The sequence below is a fragment of the Pseudoliparis swirei genome, chromosome 5, assembly GCF_029220125.1.
Source record: "Pseudoliparis swirei isolate HS2019 ecotype Mariana Trench chromosome 5, NWPU_hadal_v1, whole genome shotgun sequence".
In the NCBI taxonomy this organism is placed as follows: domain Eukaryota; kingdom Metazoa; phylum Chordata; class Actinopteri; order Perciformes; family Liparidae; genus Pseudoliparis; species Pseudoliparis swirei.
In genome coordinates this window covers 21,556,663-21,577,329 of record NC_079392.1, presented here as the reverse complement: position 1 = coordinate 21,577,329, position 20,667 = coordinate 21,556,663, and the positions used below count along the sequence as shown (strand labels likewise).

At 39.7% G+C, this 20,667-nt stretch overlaps 3 protein-coding genes across 3 annotated transcripts; 2 read left to right on the top strand and 1 right to left on the bottom strand.

Annotated features, from left to right (window-relative positions):
* Positions 1-2,790: 2,790 nt before the first annotated feature.
* On the bottom strand, positions 2,791-4,729 carry pole4 (polymerase (DNA-directed), epsilon 4, accessory subunit). Its single transcript, XM_056414887.1, has 4 exons — positions 4,371-4,729; positions 3,654-3,738; positions 3,292-3,333; positions 2,791-3,062 (listed from the first exon to the last, which is right to left on the bottom strand). Exons 1-4 carry the CDS (start codon positions 4,617-4,619, stop codon positions 3,049-3,051), a joined length of 390 nt encoding a protein of 129 aa, XP_056270862.1. The 5' UTR covers positions 4,620-4,729; the 3' UTR covers positions 2,791-3,048.
* Positions 4,730-7,114: 2,385 nt separating this feature from the next.
* On the top strand, positions 7,115-12,589 carry LOC130193472 (serine/threonine-protein kinase NIM1). Its single transcript, XM_056413938.1, has 4 exons — positions 7,115-7,120; positions 7,274-7,715; positions 8,571-8,839; positions 10,045-12,589. The coding sequence occupies exons 1-4, from the start codon at positions 7,115-7,117 to the stop codon at positions 10,795-10,797; spliced, it is 1,470 nt and encodes a 489-aa protein (XP_056269913.1). The 3' UTR covers positions 10,798-12,589.
* A 111-nt stretch (positions 12,590-12,700) lies between these two features.
* gclm (glutamate-cysteine ligase, modifier subunit) lies at positions 12,701-20,550 on the top strand. The gene is made up of 7 exons (XM_056414113.1): positions 12,701-13,331; positions 15,088-15,150; positions 16,380-16,464; positions 17,432-17,488; positions 17,611-17,813; positions 18,395-18,509; positions 19,292-20,550. Exons 1-7 carry the CDS (start codon positions 13,194-13,196, stop codon positions 19,459-19,461), a joined length of 831 nt encoding a protein of 276 aa, XP_056270088.1. The 5' UTR covers positions 12,701-13,193; the 3' UTR covers positions 19,462-20,550.
* The last annotated feature ends 117 nt before the right edge of the window (positions 20,551-20,667 follow it).

Below are 20,667 nucleotides of genomic sequence, written 5' to 3'. Positions count from 1 at the left end.
CTATGCTAAGGACATTCCATCATCTACGGTTGGCATGCAAGCAGACTTGCTATATCTCATACGTGCATGTGTGAATTGACTAAGAAGTGTGAAAATAAGCAATGTTTAATTCTCTAAATGCAGAGGAAATGTGCTTCAATGCTTCCTATCTTATCATCTTTCGCAAAGGATACACTGGACCATCTTCTAGAAAAAGGAAACCGGATAATGCTGTCCCATAATTCCTTGCAATTGCAAAATTGAATGCGACGGCAGACCCGCGGAAATAACATCCACTGTCGCATAGTTTGTGTCCCTTGTGTAGTTTTGTAGGACTTGTTGTTTAGTTTCAGTTCACAAAGTTAACCATGTTTAAAACTCTAATCCAGAAGAGAATATGTTTCTCTCAAAAAGTAACTGAGTGCAGTTTTGTTGTATGGAACCGTTTTGCAGGAAGCAGTGATGTTCCTTGACCTGAGGACATCTTCCGGTGAAGACAAGCTAACGTGTAGGAAGACATTAGAAGTAATTGTCCTTAACAGTCAACAGCTTTAGTTTTGTCTAACCAGGTTAGCCATTTCCATGATCTAATGATCCTTTGACTATTTCTTCATATTTGGAAGACAAACATTACAATGCAAAAGCGCATTTCTTCAAAATATTAAACTATTCTTTTCACATTAAAGATTCAAAACAGATAAATAGAATATTTACAATGTGTTGAAAGACCTGACATTGGCCTTTATCTGCATTTAAAATAAGTTTACCCTATTCAGTACCTGTGATCTGAATATAAATGTCTTTCTGATTTGTTTATTTATTTTATTTTGTTATAACTAGACAAAAAAAGGGACAGAATCAGTATATTCTCCCAGCATGCTGTTTCCCACTGATACAAGGATCATCAGGCTAGCCGGTCTCAGATTCCCTGTTCATGTCTCTGGTCAGGGGGAGGCCCAACATTTTCTTTTCACATGAGATTTACTTAATGGAATGTCTTTATTGACTGTGGAGATAAAATGATGTCCAATCTTTCGACATGTGATTATAATTTATTATAAAAGAGCCCTCCATAGTCCCCTGTGCCAGTAAGGCATTCCTCTGCAGGGAGTTGACTGGTGCTCTTCTGGAACCAAACATCTGTGCTTCTCACAGCTCTGTTTCATTACTCCCCGAAACACTAAACCCAGAAAATCAGCTGAAACACACTTAGGCATTTATTTTAAAAATCCCTGCTGCAAAAACTCATGGGGTCTTGACTGTGCCGAGAGTGTGAAACTGAACCCGTTTGTATGTGCCAATGCTGCCAGGAAGAACAAAATCTATCTCGGGTCGAGAGAGATTCGGATAGATTCGTAATGCAAACTCAAACGTTTTGGGTATTTTCTCAGTGTCATACAACAGTCTCCGTGTTGAGCAAGACATGTAACTCTCAACTCGGGCTTGTAGTGCACTGTGATGCACTACTGGAGTATTAAACAAATGCTGGTGACAGATTTAGAATGTGGTCACTTTTCCAGGAGATTTACTGTTACTAAGAAAAAACAAAGTGATCAAACATCTTTGTCCAGCTGATCTGTACTAAAAAATAGATCCAGACTGATGCTGGGCCAAGCCGGTGTATGCTTATTATCACTAATGTGTATCAGCCAATATGTCACCTGATAACTAAAAATAATTGGCTGTACAGAAACACCAAAGATATGTTTGTCATTTGTTGTTGCATTACCTAGTTTGTCCACCAGTCAGCAGTAACTTCATTGTAGTTTACAACTTAATAACATTCCACCCTGTTCATTTTGTGGTCACAATTCTTTAACAACAAGGTGTAAGGGATCCATATTTAATAGTTTAATATTGTGCATTTGTTAAAAAACCTCATCTGGTATTGTCAACGTATTTAACTAAATTGTAGTCTCTCTATCTAAATATTTATATATAATAATAGAATGCTATTGGCCTAAAAAATTGGTAATAGCACACATGGAAAATATGTTAAACTGTGTACTTCTACCCTCCAATCTTTGTTCTAAAATGAACCCACGGAATAATATTTTCATTTTTTTTGACAAAGGCATTGAGTTGGTCCTAACTGACATATCGGGCGGAAAAATTTAAATCGATAGAAGTATGTAACTGCAACATATCAGCATTGAGACGAAGACAATGAGAATAAACTAATTCTAAATGTATTGCCTCCAGTAAGTTTCCTACAATCAAATGTGTTTTATGCCGCAAATCCAATCAGTTAAAATGACATCCTGGCATTTTAAGTAGCAGGAAGTTTTCCTTTTAAAACACGTCAACTAGGGCAGCACCCTGGACAGCTCATTCATCCCTGGAGGTCTGGGGATCCGGTGCTTGGACAGAGGTGTTGACACACTTTGGTGCATAAGATGGAAGGAAGCTCTACAATTAAGGATCTTTAACAATGTGGTTTGAGTGAGAATGTTGCTTCTCATCTAGAAACAGTTTTGTCTTTCCAGAGGAAGACTGCTTCAGTCGACAAGCTTTTCACGTCTTCTAATATTTGCAGTGTCTTACAAGATCAAAATGTTGCAATGTTTTTAATAAATGTTAATTCACAGCTTGAATGATTATCCCAGTCTAGCGTGGGACTAATATGTAAAGTTGATTTATAGTAACAGCTACATGAGGACGAAGAGTGTGCAACATATTGGTCTTTCTTTTTAGTACAAATGCAAATGTTTCTAGTTTTACCAACGTGTAGAATATCAATTTTTAATACTGACCACAGACAGGAATTCATATTTATCTTGCAAATCTCGGTGTGAAACTGACAGACACTGGTTATTTCAAACTTACATTTATTCCATTGTACAGTAGTATTTCACAAATATTTACAGAAATAATGTACACATTACCACTGATGTCTTGAAAGTAAAGTATGACAAATCTTAATGGAACATTGTAGAAAAGCATTTGTAAATATCCATTTTGAGACTGACTTAGTACCAGAAAAGTGTTCGCAACAAACTGTGTCCCTGTAAAAAGAAAGATTCCTGGATGGCTGCAGATATTCAATGTTCTCGTCATTTGGAGCAGCATTTAATCGAGTGCGCCTACAGGAACAGAAAAGAAGAATTGGAACCAACTGCACTGGTACATAAATTCAATCTAGGAATGTACTCAATAATGTCAACAGTGTAGTTGAACACATTTGGATGAACATGCTCTATTTTATGTATTCTTATCTTACACATGTGCGATTAATTGAACCTGCTATAGGTGAATTCAACAAAATGAGGCATTAAAAAGGCCGTACAAATGTTATATCCAGGTGAGGCTTACCTTCAAGAAATGCAAATTCATCTATGGCCTCTATTGCATTGTCTGGAGAGGTAACAGAAGAGAAATGAGAGACAAAAAAAGGTCAAAACAGGTTAAAGTCTTTTTGAGGTTTCTATTCATCTGTGCATTTAAATATAGGTTTGTCAATATCCAAGTGAACATGAATTTAATAATATACGTTCCCCAACAAGAATCAGCACGATATCACCTTTAGTAAGTCATCATTTATATTTTCACACCATCTAAATTGTCATGATTTGGTTTGAGCCCATCAGAAAAAAAATCAATAACGTTGTAAACCCATTTTAAGGCTGAATAACATGATTTGCAAACTGCATTCAGAACTTATTTACAGCACTTACCCAAGTCCTTTCTTTGCAAAGTTTTTCTCTTTCCTTGCTGGGCGTACACCATGGAATCTTTGGCAATCATCTCAATAAATAACTCCTGGATGAAAGAAATGCATTGATACTCGGTCATTTGAAACTAAATCCAATCTAGAACTAGTAAAAACTGATATTATTAGAATCGATTTCGACCTGAACCTAAAGAAAATGGGGGAAAAAATGTCAGTGCATTTCACATTCCTGACCTTCATTTTATTTAGATCAAGGACAGGACAAGTTTTTTCACCTGTTTTACCTTAATATTAAGATGAATTCATCAGAAATGTGTAAAGGAAGGAATTATAAACTCCCACGTGCTGCTGGGGTCGACATATTACTATTTCATCGTAAAATGATGTCTGCCGTTGTTAGCTTTTGCATTTGAATTCGGTGTTTGCAAGCTCACCCGTGATACCTTTTATATACCTTATATTATAGACATGACATTACATAATTGGACAACTTATGATGCGAGTGTAACATGTTATAGTACTTCATTGGTTGTGTGTTTAGGCCCTCATTTAACTGGTGAAGTGTATAGACGTTTATGATATATTAAAAATACGAATACTATTGCATCAGGATAAAGATATTGTTATTGACTGAGTCTCACGCTGTGATAGAACTGGGACTAACGTAAAGCAGTCAGAGTTGTTGCAAAGACTTCCTTCGCATGTGTTGTTGTTTTTTTACCGTGGCTTTAGCGATGATGAACACAGACTCCTGGCTGGCGAGGGACACGTCTGGGTCGGTCTTCATGAGCGACTTGATGCGAGACAGCGGGAGTTTGGACAGTCGGCTGTGGCTCACGGTGGCCGCGGGGCCCGTCGGCTGCTGGGTGCTTTCCTCCTCCGCCTCGGCCCCGCGGCTCTCCTCCTCACTCACACACCGGTCCGAGTCGGGCTCCGTGGGGCTGATAGCTGGAGCCACTGTTGCTGCCATTCTCCGTTTGTAACACGATCGATATACTTCAAAAAACAGATAAATCACTACCGATGTCTAGCAACATGTCGCAGATGACAACAACATCATCAGCAGCGCGCCACAGCATGTGCTTCCGGCCTTTCGGTGAGAGGCCTGCGCTGATTCGTCGGCTAGTCGCTCCGCCGCCCCGCCTTTTCCTCTCCCGCCAACCAATCGTCGTCGGTGATTGGTCAGAATGCGAACTAAGCCTTGGCTATTGGCTAGAAGTAAACGTCAATTCTGCCCTGCACGACGAGGTTATGTCAAGATGTTGATGGTAGTGAATCCTGTTTATTATTTATTTATTTATTTTGAAAGCTATACAATGGATGAGGAGTGTTGTCCTTCTACTACAACCCGTAAGAAATGTACTTGGATAGAAACACGTTTTCTCTGTTGGCGCTTTTTGTCCACTTGGGGGCAGGAACAAGCTGTGAACCTAACGCTGATATTTTACACCCAGTAATGTTATAATGCAAACTGTAAGCACACAAAGTGACATGTAGCAACAGCAGTTTTATTTTAGCTAATGCTAAATGTTCCATTATGTAAACAAGCATGTAACAACATATTTTATGAGCATCATATTATGCTATAATAATATTCAAGATGCCCTCTTTACCTTTTTATATTTTTCCTTTTCAAAGTAAATCTGTTAACATAAACCTACTGCGAATATGTATAACATTCATGTTTCAATAATTAAAATGTACACACAATGTAGTATTTTATATATTGTTTTGAGTGTATGCCAAACTTATCTATTTAGTATAGGCCTACCTTGTTTTATTTGAATGTCAGTGAAGCTCAGTGTAAATGACATTGACACTTTCACAGACTTGCAACTAATTTACTATAGGTGCACATATAGGTGCAATAGAAAAACTAACTGATTAGTGATTAGTTTATCCTTTCAAAGTGTGTATGCAGCATTTACATTGTTTTAATCTATGTCAGATAATAACCTAATAAGCAGTTCACTAATACACTGTGTTAATAGGATTGTGACGAGTGATTTAGTCCTCTGAAGCTCTATTTGCATGTTCAGTGAGAGTCAGGTGAGCCTGAGGGACAGACATGAAGGATCCGCAGTTCCCAGGTAAATATACCGGCTTCATTCATATATTTCAGTCAGATTTGTAGAAAATGTTGCAGAACGTATTGTATTGTTTGAAATGTGGGTACCACTTCATAATTAAACACTCATAAAGGGTTCACATCTTCATTAATGACTAATATGTCATTTTTTCATGCTTCATAGATCAGTTATTGGCTATTCAAAAGAATAAGTTTTGGGTCCCAAGTCATGAATAAACCTGGTTTGTGTTTGACTTTAAGAATAACACAAGCGTTGTCTCTTTAGCGCTTTAATAAATCAGTAATACTTCCTTTTAATGGCTTCAAACAAATCTTCAAGACTACTTAGGTTACTTTTTCACTTTTAGCCTATTTAAACTGGCAAATGGCTGTGTGACTTCTGAATATACATCTATGTTTAGGCCTAAATTGTTTACATTTTGGAAAGGCAATTTGATTTACATGTTTAGCATAATTCACTGCATGTAAATTCAAAGTTCTTCATGTTAAAGTACATAATACAGTACAATACAAGAAATTATAGCAGTAACAAAAGAAACCAGTTTTAAATAATCAAGTCAACTTTTTCTATGGACCCTAGACCCACTAATACTGATTGTGCCTCAATCCACTGTCTAAAAAAAGATTGTAATCCTCGCCACTTAAAGCCTACTGCAAACTAAATTTAGCCCACGACAACTCGAGGGAGGTTCAGAGCATTAGTACACCGTAGATTGAAAGACATTTAGTGTAAGTTCTCAGTGTTATTGCATTGGCTACTTCATTGAACTCAGCTCTTTAAAAATTTGCATTTCAAGAGTTTATATCTGCTCCATAAGACGCCGCCCACCCAGAGCCCAAGCCTCGACGGATAAACAATTTGACATCTAACCCTGTTGCTCATTGCTCTTTGTGTAATGCTGAACCTTAATCAACTGTTTCCTGTAATAACACAAGAAACCGTGTTTACTCCTTATCGTATTTTGTTTGAATACTTTGGCCAGTTTTTAAGATGAGACTTGAGAATTGTGCAAAGAATAAAAACGAGTATTCCTAGATCAGGAAAAAAACAGGAAAGGTTGTGATTCTGCGTTTGTCCAAAGATGATGTTGAAATTGATATCATCATCATCATCATCATCATCATCATCATCATCATCATCATCAAGACCTTTAAAGCTAATATAATACTCTCTAAGCAACAGCAGAAAGGTGTAAGAAGTCTTTGTCAAATACAATGTCAAAAGAAGAGCTCCCCTTGTATCCTGAGAATAGCTTTAATGTCAGTTAATTTATAAACTGTATATTGTCTACAAAAGGATAAAACGATAGAAAATATACTCATATTTGGAAATTAACTTAAAATGTACATAATCAGCTATTATTTCAAAAAGTTACATGGAGGTCAATCTCATTACCAATGTTCTATACATGTAACAGCCACACATTGACCTCTGTAAGACTTCCCTGGTCCAGTACAAAAATAACTTGAGTGTACTCGGCTATTTCCTCAAACAAATGCGATGTTAGCTGTGCGCATTACCGAACACAAAGTAGATTTATCCTAATTTTAACATTGTTTTGTGGAACCAGCTCCACATTTCACAGAGTGGTGCTGACGGATTTCCACAGTCATCTGCAAAGGAACCCGGATATCTTCATGGCTTTCTTTCTTCTTCAATTTATTTTCAAGCTATCAAAGCACGCCTTTGGCCAAAGCCGAAAGAGAGCAAAAAACCCAAAGACGAGGCTCGAGTGGCGGACAGTATAGCCAAGAAGCCGCCGGCCCCTGCGGCCATAAGTGCCATCCCACAGCTGACCGAAGCCGAGAGGATGAGGCAGTCCCCGTTTGAGAGGGTCGTCTACGACATGGCCCACAACGAGAGGACCGTCAACGACCTGATGCTCGGTCGGAGAGTTGGCTTCTACGAGCTGCACGGAGAGATCGGTCAGGGAAACTTCTCCACTGTCAAGTTGGGCATCCACGCCTTGACGAAAGGTCAGGAGTCATAGGTTATTTATGTGTTTTTATCCTATTTATTGGTGCGTTGATTATATTCTTTAAACCCGTAACAGGCAATTTTCTTGCGACTCCTCTCTGAACCTTGACAACCGTTGTTTGAAAGCACAAAGTAACGAGCCCGGTGACTCCGTCTATCCGTGTGACCGGTTCTATAACCGTTGCTCGTTTTTGTTGTTGTTGAAATGCATGCAGAACACAACGGTGAACATATATGTAGGAACATTGTAGAATTCAAAAAATAAAAGATGGGAAGGAAAAAATTAAAGTTTGACCCATGTAATACGGCTCAAGGTCACTGAGACGATTTAAGTCTTTTTTAAACAGAACTCCAAAGAGAAACCAGGATTCAAGAACAGTCACATTTACATTTTGTGTTTGTATTTTGGGCTTGTGCATATAAAGGGGGTTTGAATGAATCTAATGAGAATGAATATAATATACAACAGGATGCACATTCTCTCTGTTCCTGTGGGCAGCCAGGTTTAAGCCTTTTCTGTTATATACAAAGTTTATTGATCTCCTGAATAAGCCTCTGTCACCCCAGATCTTCCCCGACCCCTGCAGAGCATTTTTTTTCTGTCGAAATGCCATTATGAAAACTACTCTTTTGAGTGTGCGCAGGTTAAAGAAGTTGCTTAGATATATTTTCCTGATACCTGAAAATAATCCTTCAACCGTCAAATTAAATTCGATGCCACAAATAACCTCTTTTAGCCTTCTGCTTGTGTGCATGTAACAGTCTCATGAGCTTAGATCTCTTAAGAATGGTATGTTCTTATTTTGACCCTCTCTAAATCCTTCGCTGACGTCTCATCCCCCTTTCTCTCTCAGAGAGAGTCGCTATCAAAATCATGGATAAGCCGCGTCTGGGCGAGAGCATCCATCCGTTGAGCTCCTCAGAGATCAGCTCCATGGAGAAGCTGTGCCACCCCAACGTAGTGCGGCTGTACGAGGTGATGGAGACCAGCCAGAAGCTGTATCTGGTGATGGAGTACGGCAGCAGCGGAGACCTGTTCTCCCGAATCACCACCAGGGGGAAGCTTAACGAACAGGAAACCAAGCTGGTCTTCGCACAAGTCCTCTCTGCTGTTAAACACATGGTGAGCTTCAGTGCCGGTCTGACAGCGGTCACCAACTACTGCACAGCTCCGTGTTCAGTCTGTGCCTCACATCCCTGGCTCTTTGAGGGATTCATGATTCATATGTTTGAGTCCTTCTGCAATAAGACTGTACAATAAATCACCTCTGGCCAGATCCTCCTCAAATTGAATATCAATAAACCTTGCACCGCTGTCACTTTATACTTTAGATACACTGCATACAGTTTCATTTTTATTTAATTTTTACATTTTCATTTCCTTTATGACTTAAATGTGATATGCCCTGCTATTTAATTTAATTTAATTGTAGTATATGTTTGTAAACATGTTTGCTGCTGCTTCACGAAATTTCCCCCTCAAATCTAATCTAGTTAGAGTTGAGTTTGTCAGTTTTTTTTAAAGGCTCAATAATTGTTTCACCATATTCATTTAAGGTTTATTGGCATGCAAGTATGCATATTGGGATTTCTACCTATATTTTCATAATGGCTTGTGAAGAGGTGATGAGGAAATGAAGGGAGCTGACATGCAACAGATATTTCTCTGTCAGTCTCGAACTAGGTATGTTGTGATCACCATCTTTAGCCCCTTAATGATACATAATTGTGGACTTTTATATCATAATTTTAAAAAATGGTATTCTTGTGTCTGCTTACAAGTTTTACTGCTGCAAATAAACATTTAAAAATGTCGCAAAAACCGAACCAACTAAGATTCTGTAGTGTTAATAATAATAATAATAATAATAATATTAATGATAATAGCTTTTAGAAAAAGTACACAGATACTCAGAACAGTGTGAACATATTATGTTAAAATTATGATTATTATGAATATGAAGAAAAATGCCCCCTGTCTGATATGGATGTGTTGTATGTGACTTTATTATTACTTTATTATTCATCAATGTGTTTTTTGCTTTTATTGTGAAATATTGAATACATTTACCTCTTTGATCATTTCGGTAAACCATCTTGTATAAACATTTCGTAAGTGTTTTTATTTAGAAAATGAGTAACTATAACTGTAGGATAAAAAAAGAGTTAAAACAAAGTGCAACATTACAATAAATAACATTGAAGGACAATTAAGGTTATTATTATTACATGTTTCATAGATTGTTAAGCTTTATATCTTTAAAAATGCATTTAAAATGTCAAAACAAAACTCCTGAGATTTCTTCCTTTTCTTTGGTCCTATTTTAGCACGACAACAACATTGTCCACAGAGACCTTAAGGCGGAGAACATCTTCTACACCACCAGCTGCTGCATCAAGGTCGGAGACTTCGGCTTCAGCAAAGAGAACGGCCCTGATGACCTCCTCACCAACTTCTGTGGCTCGCCACCGTACGCTGCTCCTGAACTGTTTCAGGATAAAGGTTACGTCGGATGCTATTCAGACACCTGGGCCTTAGGGATTCTTTTGTACTTCATGGTGACGGGCACTTTGCCCTTTCATGGGGACAAACTTGGGAACTTGAAGCGCTGCATCCTTCAGGGAGCCTACAGTATCCCTGCGTACGTGCCCTACCCATGCCAGTTGGCGATTAAGGGCATGCTGCGGCCTGTGCCCGTCGACCGCTCGTCTGTCACACAGATTGCGAACAGTGACTGGCTGAAGGGGATCGAGTACCCTCCTCCGTATGTCTTGTTGCCCCTGTCCCCGGCACACTTTGCCCACAACAACCAGGCTCTGTGTGTGGAGGAGCAGGAGGTGAAGACGTTGCTGTCTGATCTGGGTATTTCCAAAGTCCATTTCCAAAACAATCCCTGCTTAGACGGTCGGAGCACATTGACTGGGACCTACCGGATCCTTCTCCATCGGGTCCAGAAGAGGAGGACAGTGGAGGCAGTGGGTTATTCAGCGCTTCACCCTGATGAGTACGGGAGTCCGAAGAAGTGGACTGTAGAAGCTTTGGACAAACACAATCCCTCGGCGGTCTGTGTTGTACAGTAAAGAGAATGAACTGGACTGGACTTGCTTTAGTCGGGGCTCTTCATCACAAACACGTGTGTCTGTGTGTTCGCGTCACTCAATGCAGGCTCCCTTATTACTTTGTGAGGCGTCATGTTGCGAAATACTCAAGTTCTGCAATGCTGGACCAAAAATGCTTCAAACTCATTCTAAGTGAACTTTTAGTGTATTCACACCAGAAAACAGACAACATGCATAGAGATGCTTGACTTCCCACAATGCATTGCAGAAAAGAAGATGGAGGAGCTTCTCACAGAGGACATTCAAAGTAATGGAAGGTAAACGGTGGTAAAACAGCTGCAAAATACCTCAGAAAACCATCGACATCTTTGTAAGAACATTGCTGCCGTTTGTTTACGCAGTTTAATAAGCAGAATCTTCAACGTTGCAGTTTGACAGAAGTGTCTCAGTACATTAGGACAAAAAGTTGATTTTGTTGTATATTAACTGCAAAAAACAGCACTATGAACAGAACATACACACTGACACAGCGTAAGTGTTTTTGCATGTGTCGCTTCTTATTGATGGTATAAAGTCGAGGAAACATGAAGCATAGACGGAGAGCTGAGTGGTGACATGCAGCAAAGCCTCCCAGCTGGATTTGCTCCGGGGACATCGTGTTCATGTCTTTGCCTCTAAGCCGCGATGATGCCCCTAAATTGAGGATGACGTTTTAGGACATTTCCCAATTCATGCTTCTCGGACTGACACATGCACGGTGTCTTGGCTGAGTAGGGAAACATTTACAAGACTTTACCACAAACCAAGTTTCCTTCAATGTCTGGAGAAGACTGGATTACCAACTGGGAACCAAAGATCCAGGTTGTTGTGCTCACATGGTTAATTTCCCGAAACAAAGCTGTTCCTTCAACAAATGAACTGGGCCATGTAATATTCCAGTATGAGGACAGTTTTTCTTCAAAATATAACGAAGCTGCCACCTATTAGTGTGCTGTGTGCACTGTTCTTCATCGGAACTTGGTGTCATGATCCGAATGTTGGCGTCTTGTTTCCCGTCTTATTTTAAAGTCCCTGTCTCTTGTGTCCTCTGTTTCCCTGCACTTCCTGTCCCTGTGATTGTCTCATGCCATGCCCTCAGCCACTCTTGTCTCGTTGGTGTCTCAATCCTGTACTTTTGTGTGTGTCTTGTAACTTATAGTTAATGTCTTTGGACATTTTTGTCAAGTACAGGAGAGCTTTTGTGTTATTTACTTGGAGTCCTGTCCTGTTCCTCTGCACATGAGCTCTTGCCTCACCCGATCCGTGACACTTGGAAGCAACAGCGCTCCAATAGAAGCCAAACTTCGGATAGGTTTGAAATACATCTTTGCACTAAATGAAGACTTCAATCGGATTGAAGCTCAGTATAAAAGGATCACTTCTGAGCCAGATTGAACAAGTTGACAAAACATGTTTCAATGTACACGTGGGAGCCGGAGCATTATTTAAATCCAGACAGATATGCTAGATCCTTAGCTTTTATGTCGATGTTTAACCATTGTTTTCATCGAGGCAATGAAAAACTGATTTTTAGACCAACTGTCAATAGAGCTATGTTGTATATTGTGGACGGATGGCTCATGTTAATTCTTGGTTCAAGCTGATGCCAAATGCAGACTGTGGGAGATTACTGGACCAAGTCTGAGCCTGCTTTCATGAATATCCAGTTGCAATCTCATCAGGGAGGAATGATGCATTTGCATCACCCAAAATCAACCAAATCATGACAGAACTGTTGTAAATCATGTCGCTCATAAACTAATATAGAAAACCAGAGTCAGGTTTGTATCGGCTCTTTATTTGATACAGAAAGACATCAAATAAAGCTAATATATAAAAAATGACAATCTGTCATACAAAAAAAAAAAAATGTATACCCACTTTCAAATATACATCTCACGCACACGCACATTATTTTTCATTAGTTTTGCCATTATTTTCCATATTCAGCGTAACATACAACACTCATCGCTGCTTGAATTTTTTTTTTAGAACCACACCACCATCTAGCGGTCAGAAATGAGAACTGCACCCAATACGTACAATCCATTCCATGGATCCGGTTCCGTACCATCGATATATCCCGTTCCTCCACGCGGCCCTGTACCGGGTTTTACGGACCATGTGTGGGCGTGACCGACCGGCTCGCTTTCACAACAGCCTCCAAGCAACCACCCAAACCAAAAAGTCAGTCAAGTCACCGAGTGCAAGTCATCCTGACTTCACCGTTTGTACAGCAGTCGGGGGGGGGGGGCGGGGCTGCGCTGTGCTATTGTTTGCGCGCGAGCTCACCGTTCCAGTCGCCGCGGGGTTTTTGGTCGGAGTGAACGCGCGCGGACACCGGTTAGCAACTCGTTAGCTCTGCCGCCGACAACCACATGGATCCTCAAAACACCAACACGTCCAGCGAGGCGAAGATGTTGCTGAGCCACGCCAAGACCCTGCGGCTGCACACCGGGAACCTGGTCAACCGAAGTCACATGAAAAATAAATGCCCGTGCTCCCCCAGCGAGGAGGTGAGACACCCGAAACCTGCATAAATAAACACGACGGACGTCAGTCAGCTTGGTGTGTTGCGTTTGAGTGACAGGTTAGCTCATTAGCTTAGCCGTCTCAAGTTTACGTTACCTGGCTAGAGTTAATTATTTAACTGCCAACACCAGTGTGTGGGCGAACTGATAATACAGCATGTATATTTAAAGAGAGACTGACGTGTTAAAAAATAGGTAATTGAAATTGTACCTGTCGAGGTCGGTGGTTGCAGGTTCGGTGCTGAAGGGAAGTAACAGTAGAGTTTGAGTGCAGTGTGTCTCATTTATGTGATGGAGGTTTAACTTCTTTGAGCAAACGGTAACCGGTAATGCCTGTTTTATTGTCTGCTGCTAAACATAAAAATAACTGTTTGTGAATCTTGACTCCTGGAAAGAGCAAACGGGTCACGCGCGCACCTGGAGGCAGGTGCTTTACTATACGTGTTGAAACGGTGACGTGTCATTACCTTCGCATTGAAAATGCGGAAGGTAATGTTTTGATCGCCGTGTATTTATTTATTTATTCATTTATTTATTTGTTTGTATGCGTGCTATTCGCATAAGTAAAACAAGTATTAAACCGAATCGCATGCAATTTGGTGGGTTGATTGGTTATTATCCGGGGACCATTTGATTAGATTTTGTGATCGATCGGGTCAAAGGTCAAGGTCATGAAAAGGTCAACAACTTCTTTTTACCATAGCGCGGTCAATGTATATCCAATTGGCATGCAACTAATGCCAAAATGTTCATAATTCAATGCCCAATCTTGTGATATGCGAAGGTATGCGCTCTACCGAGTGCCCGTTCTAGTTCCTATATGTAGTGCTGCACCTTAATGTTCTCCACGTTGATTCAATACGACAATTTAAACCCCAAATATATTAAATGTATCCGACAGATCATCATAATAAAGATGTAACTCGTGAATATTTGGTGATGTGCATAATAAATGATTCGGACAATGCATTAATTATGATATAGATGATAGTTTTGTCACTGCATGGATGTTCGCTGCAGTTATTTTAAAGGTTCGGCAGGTTCAGTGTGTTTATTTCTCCTAATTGCTTTAAAGACATCACTCTTTGTTTTAAGATATGAAACCTCACCTGCAGTAGAGGTACTTTAGGCCAAAGTTCACCTTTCAGTTTGTTATTGTTGTTGTGATGATGATCACCTGAGCTTGAGTGAGATATCAAAGGGCACATTTTGGCCTTATCACACATCTGTTTTGGCCTGAAGTGTCCCGCAGACAATGTGGCTGACGTACCACAACAGAAAGAAACGATGATAAGATTACAGAGCAGAAACGTGCTTCAGGACCAAGTCAATTCACTCTATTCTGAACTTTATCACAACCAACTCGGCCGCTCTCTGTGCTCGGCTGGTTATATTTACATTTTGGTTGGTTTTACATTTTTTATTTTCATCTGCAATTACACAAATTTCTCCCTCGTCCATAAACTTCTTACCCTACTGATGCAGCTTGCCTCTCCTGATGCGTGTCCTTTTTGTGATAGTTGTGTTTTTTAACACTTGTAGGATATTTGTCTCACTGATTTAATTATTTATAAGACATTGCGGCCCGAATTGGCAGCATGTCACAGCTGTCCAGATGTTGGTGTGGGTCCTGCCGAGGATACAAAGCTGTTCTGCTTCAGCCAAGTTTCAGGGATCTTTACTGACAAAATGCATGTTTCACAGATGTTCATTTACATTTGTTTTTTGTTTGATATTTCAGCTTCAAGACTGCATTCAAGCCACCCTTAGTGATTGGTTTTCCACAACAAAGACGCCATCAAAGGTGGGGAGATGTTTACTGTGCTCATGTCTAGTAATGCATCTATTTCAAGCTCTTCCATATCAGTTTTGCATGTTTGTTTTTTACATAGAGAAATGAACTATAGTATTTGCATTGATGTTCAGTTATGCCCAGACCAGCAGTATGTGAATAAGGCTGCCGGGCAGTACGGTTCCAGTGCTTAGAAAAATAAAATAACTGTACTGGTGAACATCAAAGGTTACCTCCAGCCTGACTGAAAAGAAGCTGTCATGATGAATGTTCATGCCGCGCTGCCTGCCAAAGGCGCCATTCCAAACGTGCGTCTGTCTGCAGGCGTTTGTACAGAAAGTTTGCTGTGGGGTTTTTGTTCATTACCGTTGAGAGGTTTTCTTTATCTGTGTTCATCAAACTGACATGTTCTGTCAAACCTGAAATGGAGATTTAAAACCATGCAGGATCTCCCGCAGTGAGCCACCGCTCCTGCTGAACACACCCCTGCACTGGCTGTTCTTCTCGGCTCCGCTAACCTGCTTCAAGTTTTATTACCCCGCACACGGGACTCTCATGGGGATGGGGGAAGTTTAAAAGAGTTGACACGTCATCTTTACCTTAAGAGAACTGTAATAAACAAATCTCTTCGTCTTCTCTGCAAAAAAAATTAATTGCATTTAATAAACACATTTAGAGGAGATTCCTCTCTTGATTGATCACACTAAAATGTTATTTTCCCTTGTGTGGGTAAAAAAAAACATGATAATAGCATTTACATGCCATATAAAAAAAAAAAAATCAGACCAACACTATGAACCTATATTTTTGTTTGTTTTTGGCCTGACTGAAATTGAATAAAGCCGTTTTTCTGAGTGGTTCCTGTTATGTTAAAATGTCAATGGTGTCCCAGTATTCCACTGATAGCAGGTGGCAATAATTTGTAAAGATAAACAACAATGGCTTAAAAAAAGCAGAAAAAGGAAAAAATGGCGGTGCTTGAATCTGGATGTGAACTATTCAGGTTTTAAACGTTTTAGAAAACTGCATTAATCACATCTGTTAGACATCACGTCTAAATGCTCATGGGTGAGAACCACTGAATGTAAACATAACTTTTGTTTGTTCACAAGAAATTACCACAGGTAACCTTTTTAATTTAGTCTTTCAAAATGAAACCATGAATATTAGATGGTTCAGCTCTGAAGTGCGTTGCAGTCACAAAACACATGCCGTCTCTAAATGATGTGCTTGTCGTGCAGGATTTCCCAGACACACTGGACTGCTCCATTCCCCAGGAAACGGATGCTATTACGCCCGAAGAGAGGGATGAACTGAGGGTTTCAGGTCAGTAGAGTGTTTGCCACAGGACTTCATGAGACTGTGGTGGGTGAACGTCTGACCCTTTAGGGAGAAAATATTGTAAATCTTTACGTTAAACGCATCAATCTGGTGCATTTTGAGATTAGAATTAAAAGGCTTGATCTAAGAAGAACTAAGTACATCTACACGTAAAATTGCGATGTACTTGCATCTTACTTCTCGTCCACCACATTCCAGAGAGAAATGACCCATAAGAATGTTTACATATACCTCCTGGTCTGAATCGACTTGCTGCTTAATAACCGCACTGATTATAATATTGTTATAATAACCAATGTTAAATGCAGTGCTTTTTTCTATTTTTTGACTTGCAATGTTTACATTGGTGTCAATGGACAGGTAGTGTGATGGCATTAAACATGGATATACATTTAATTATTATCTGTTATCCGGTGGTCTGCATGGTTGTGTGTTGTGATCCTGTTCTCGCACAAGCGGCCACAAACACTGGAGGCATTTCTGTTTACTGTAGTACTTCCAACATTACAAAGGATACCCTGCAGTCCAGTTTCAGGCATGTGGCAAATCTTGAGGAGGATTATTTTATGCTAAATTGGTGCTAATTTTCTAAAAATATCCCCCGTTTAAATTCAAGCTCTGCTTATTTAATTGTCTGATCCAGTTTTTCCCTGATGGGGAAAGGTCGGAACGTAAAGAGCCTTAATAATAAAGAAGACATTTAAAAATAAATCTATATATATCATATTGCCTACCCCACCCCAATCATCTATGTTAAGTAATTCGTATGATGGCTGATTCATTGATCAGAGCATACCCAATAATGACCGACTGAATCAAAATGAAGGACATCCTTAAACAAGTAATAATAAGTGAAAAGTTAATAAATGGTAAGGATGATTCAGGCGGACTAGAAACTACAAATTAACTGCAGCATGTGAGGAAATTACATGTTCATGGCTTGTTTTCGCAGTCAAGCTGTTCCTGTGTGAGTCACTTGAATCCTCCATCAGAGATGCAGTGGAGATGGGTGAGTTTTAAATCTCTTCAGCTATAATCTTATGACCCCCCCCCCCTCCTTTTTTAATCGCAGCCCTTTTTAGGAAACTAAACTCGACTTGTGTCACGGCCTTGTTTGTCCCTCATCCCTAGTCTGCCAGACGCTGGCAGTGTCCCAGCTCGACTCTGTTATCATAGCGCCACCGTGGCCCTTGGAAAGTGACAGCCAAAGTTTGGCCCACCTTCAGCCAGCTTGGGAGGTGCTGGAGGCTCTGGTCAGGAGCCAGAAGATTGCTGCGATTGGCACCTCTGACCTGGACAAAGACTTGCTGGAACAGCTCTACAACTGGGCTCAGGTTAGTCAGTGGGACATCTTGTGGATGTGAACCTTAATTTGTTTAATTTCTGAGCTGTGCAGATACGTTGTTTTTGTTTATTGTGTACTTTATGTTTACTCATACTACACATTTTAACCAACTTTTCTGCATGGCCAGAACCTGAACCTTGATTTAATCCCACTAATATTCCTTAAATTTAAGCTGCAGAACATTGAAAACTGTCATTTTGTATGAAATGTCACCAGTCACGTGGTATTTTGTCATTTGACACGAGCTCTGACAAAATGTACTGAAACAAAATTTCTGACATGAATAAAATCAAAACGATCATCGAAGCGCCCACTCGTTGATTTTCAGGTAATTAATCAGGTGCCGTGACCTCCTCAAACTGAATGTCAACCCATAATGCATACATTTGGTCCAATCAGGCTTTATTCAATAAATTACTTTCGAAGCAACATTTGTTGATTTTTATGTTGGGTTTATAGATTACAAAAGCAGTAATGTGTTTTTCTATTCTGAACTTTTAGCCGGTGTGCCTCTGTGCCATTTCCTATGTTGAACCAAACCCAGGCTGAACCTGACCCTCCCCCGTGCAGGTCAAGCCCAGCAGTAACCAGTTCAACTTGGCCTCCTGCTGTGTGATGCCTCCTGAGCTCACAGCCTTCGCTAAAGAGTTTGACATCCAGCTGCTCACACACAACGATCCTAAAGGTGAAATGTAATTTGTTTCTGTCCGATGGGTTTGTCATGAAGTTTCTTAATGCAAAACTGTTAATTAAAAAAGAATAGTTGAGTAGTTCCAAATTAAGTGTTTTCAGTATATAATTTGACATTGTAGCTTGTTGATTTTCTATAGTTTACTAGTCGGTAGCAAATGTCATCCAAAAAACTCCAACAGTGAATTCATCCAATTAGCAAGTATAGTGTGTAGAAGAAGCCAGACATACCAAGTTAATGATATTGATATAGACCAATATAACAAATGTGCCTCAAGGGAAAGTTTTATTTTTGTGTATAATAAATATCTCTCTAAAAAACTCATCAGTGAGGCATTTCATTGAACCGAGTGACATGTTTCAACATTATCGTGACTATTACTACAACACCAAATGCAGAGTAATGCGCGGCTGAAAATAGTCCCTCAAGTGGACACATACAGCTGTTCTGTTACTCCATTTGCATGTGTGCACAGAGGACCCAACATACAGAGCTTCTGTCCATCCGGGGAGAGGGATCCTCCTCTGTTGCCCTCTGAGGCAAATTTTTTAATTTTGTGCGGTACAAAATAAAGGGAATTTACCATGCTCATAGATGAGCAAAGTCTAATTTTGGCTTTAGCCTCTTTTTGAAAATATGACTTTTCACAAAAGATTGATGTCTTCAGCATTCGTGTGTGCCTTGCACTGTGTATGCTGCACAGTTCACTTGTACCTGTCTTTGTTTTTCATGAGTTTTAAACAAACAGCTCTTCTTCTGGCCTCATGTTTCCACAGAGCTGATGTCAGCAGCCACATTCCAGGAGGCGGTGCAGGAGGGAACGCAGGACCTGAACACTGCTGATTGGAGGCCGGAGTGGGTCCTTCGCTACTCCATTATTGTTAAGTGCAGGGGCATTATCAAGGCTAAGGGCTACCTTGTCAGTGCGAGGAAGGCGAGCCCCTAGCACCCCCCCCCCCCCGAATGCAAGATGCATGGATGAGCCATTTTCCTCACTTTTCATTGACATACACACAAAACATGCAGCGTAATAACTGAATAATGGATGCTGCCATTCACCATCAGTCTTGAAGTCATTGTTCTATCTTACTTATATAGTTGCATCGTGATCATGTTCCATTTCTTCATTTTAATTGATGCAGGTATTCATAACCCCTCGTCTCAATGGGATCAAAAATAGAAGGCGAACATGCAATATCAACTCGAGTGTCATTTTTGAGAGAATAGACTGTGAAAGTGAGAGTTTCACAGATAAATAGCCATTAATTAGCACCTTTAATGATGCACAATGGCCGTTGCTAAACTTTGATCCACGGTGATGGTTCCTTAAACTTGTTCTGACATGAAGTGCCTCATCCTGTTCTCCTCCTGTCCTCATACCTGTCTCCACTGTCTGTGTGAAAATACAGCTTTAAATATATTAGTTAGTCAAAGGAAGAGATTTTTTTTTTTTTTTACAGAATGATCCCGCACATTTTGAAGTGGTTATGGAAAAATACCAGAAAAAAAGTTTATCGTTGCAATCATATTTTTCTAGCTGTATTTGCGTTTGTCAATTGAGAAAAAAAAGAAGTGAAAATCCAAATCATACGACATATAATATGTTTATTTTATGATGCTGATCGACTAATTGGTGAAGAAGACGAGTATATGCAACTATTTTATCAAACTTTCTCTTTCTAATTATGTTTACCCACTGTAGTGCTCATGAGATTCATTTGAGGATTGAAAGTACAGAAATATTTAGATATTGACATACATAGCAGGCATTTGTCCTCTATATGCATTGTTGTTCGCACTGGAAACTCCATGCCAAGGAGATGTTAAAATATGTTAACTGAAGACGTTTTTATATAAGAATCATGGTTGTTTTTTCAGACTGGATCGAGTTAATCTCTTGACAACAAATGATCTGTTGTACTGTAAACATATTTAATGTTGTCATATCTGTATATCATGAATTGGCTTTATTAACATGATGAATGTTATGTTTTACCGTGAACACTGATGGCAAATATTTAAAAGATGGAATTTACCTGGCTAATCTTATTCTTTTCCTTTTCTTTTTTATTATACAATCAAGATTTTGGTGTTGTAAATAAAACTGAGCTGAATTAATGAAGAAGGGCAACTCCAGCTTTGTTTAAGAACT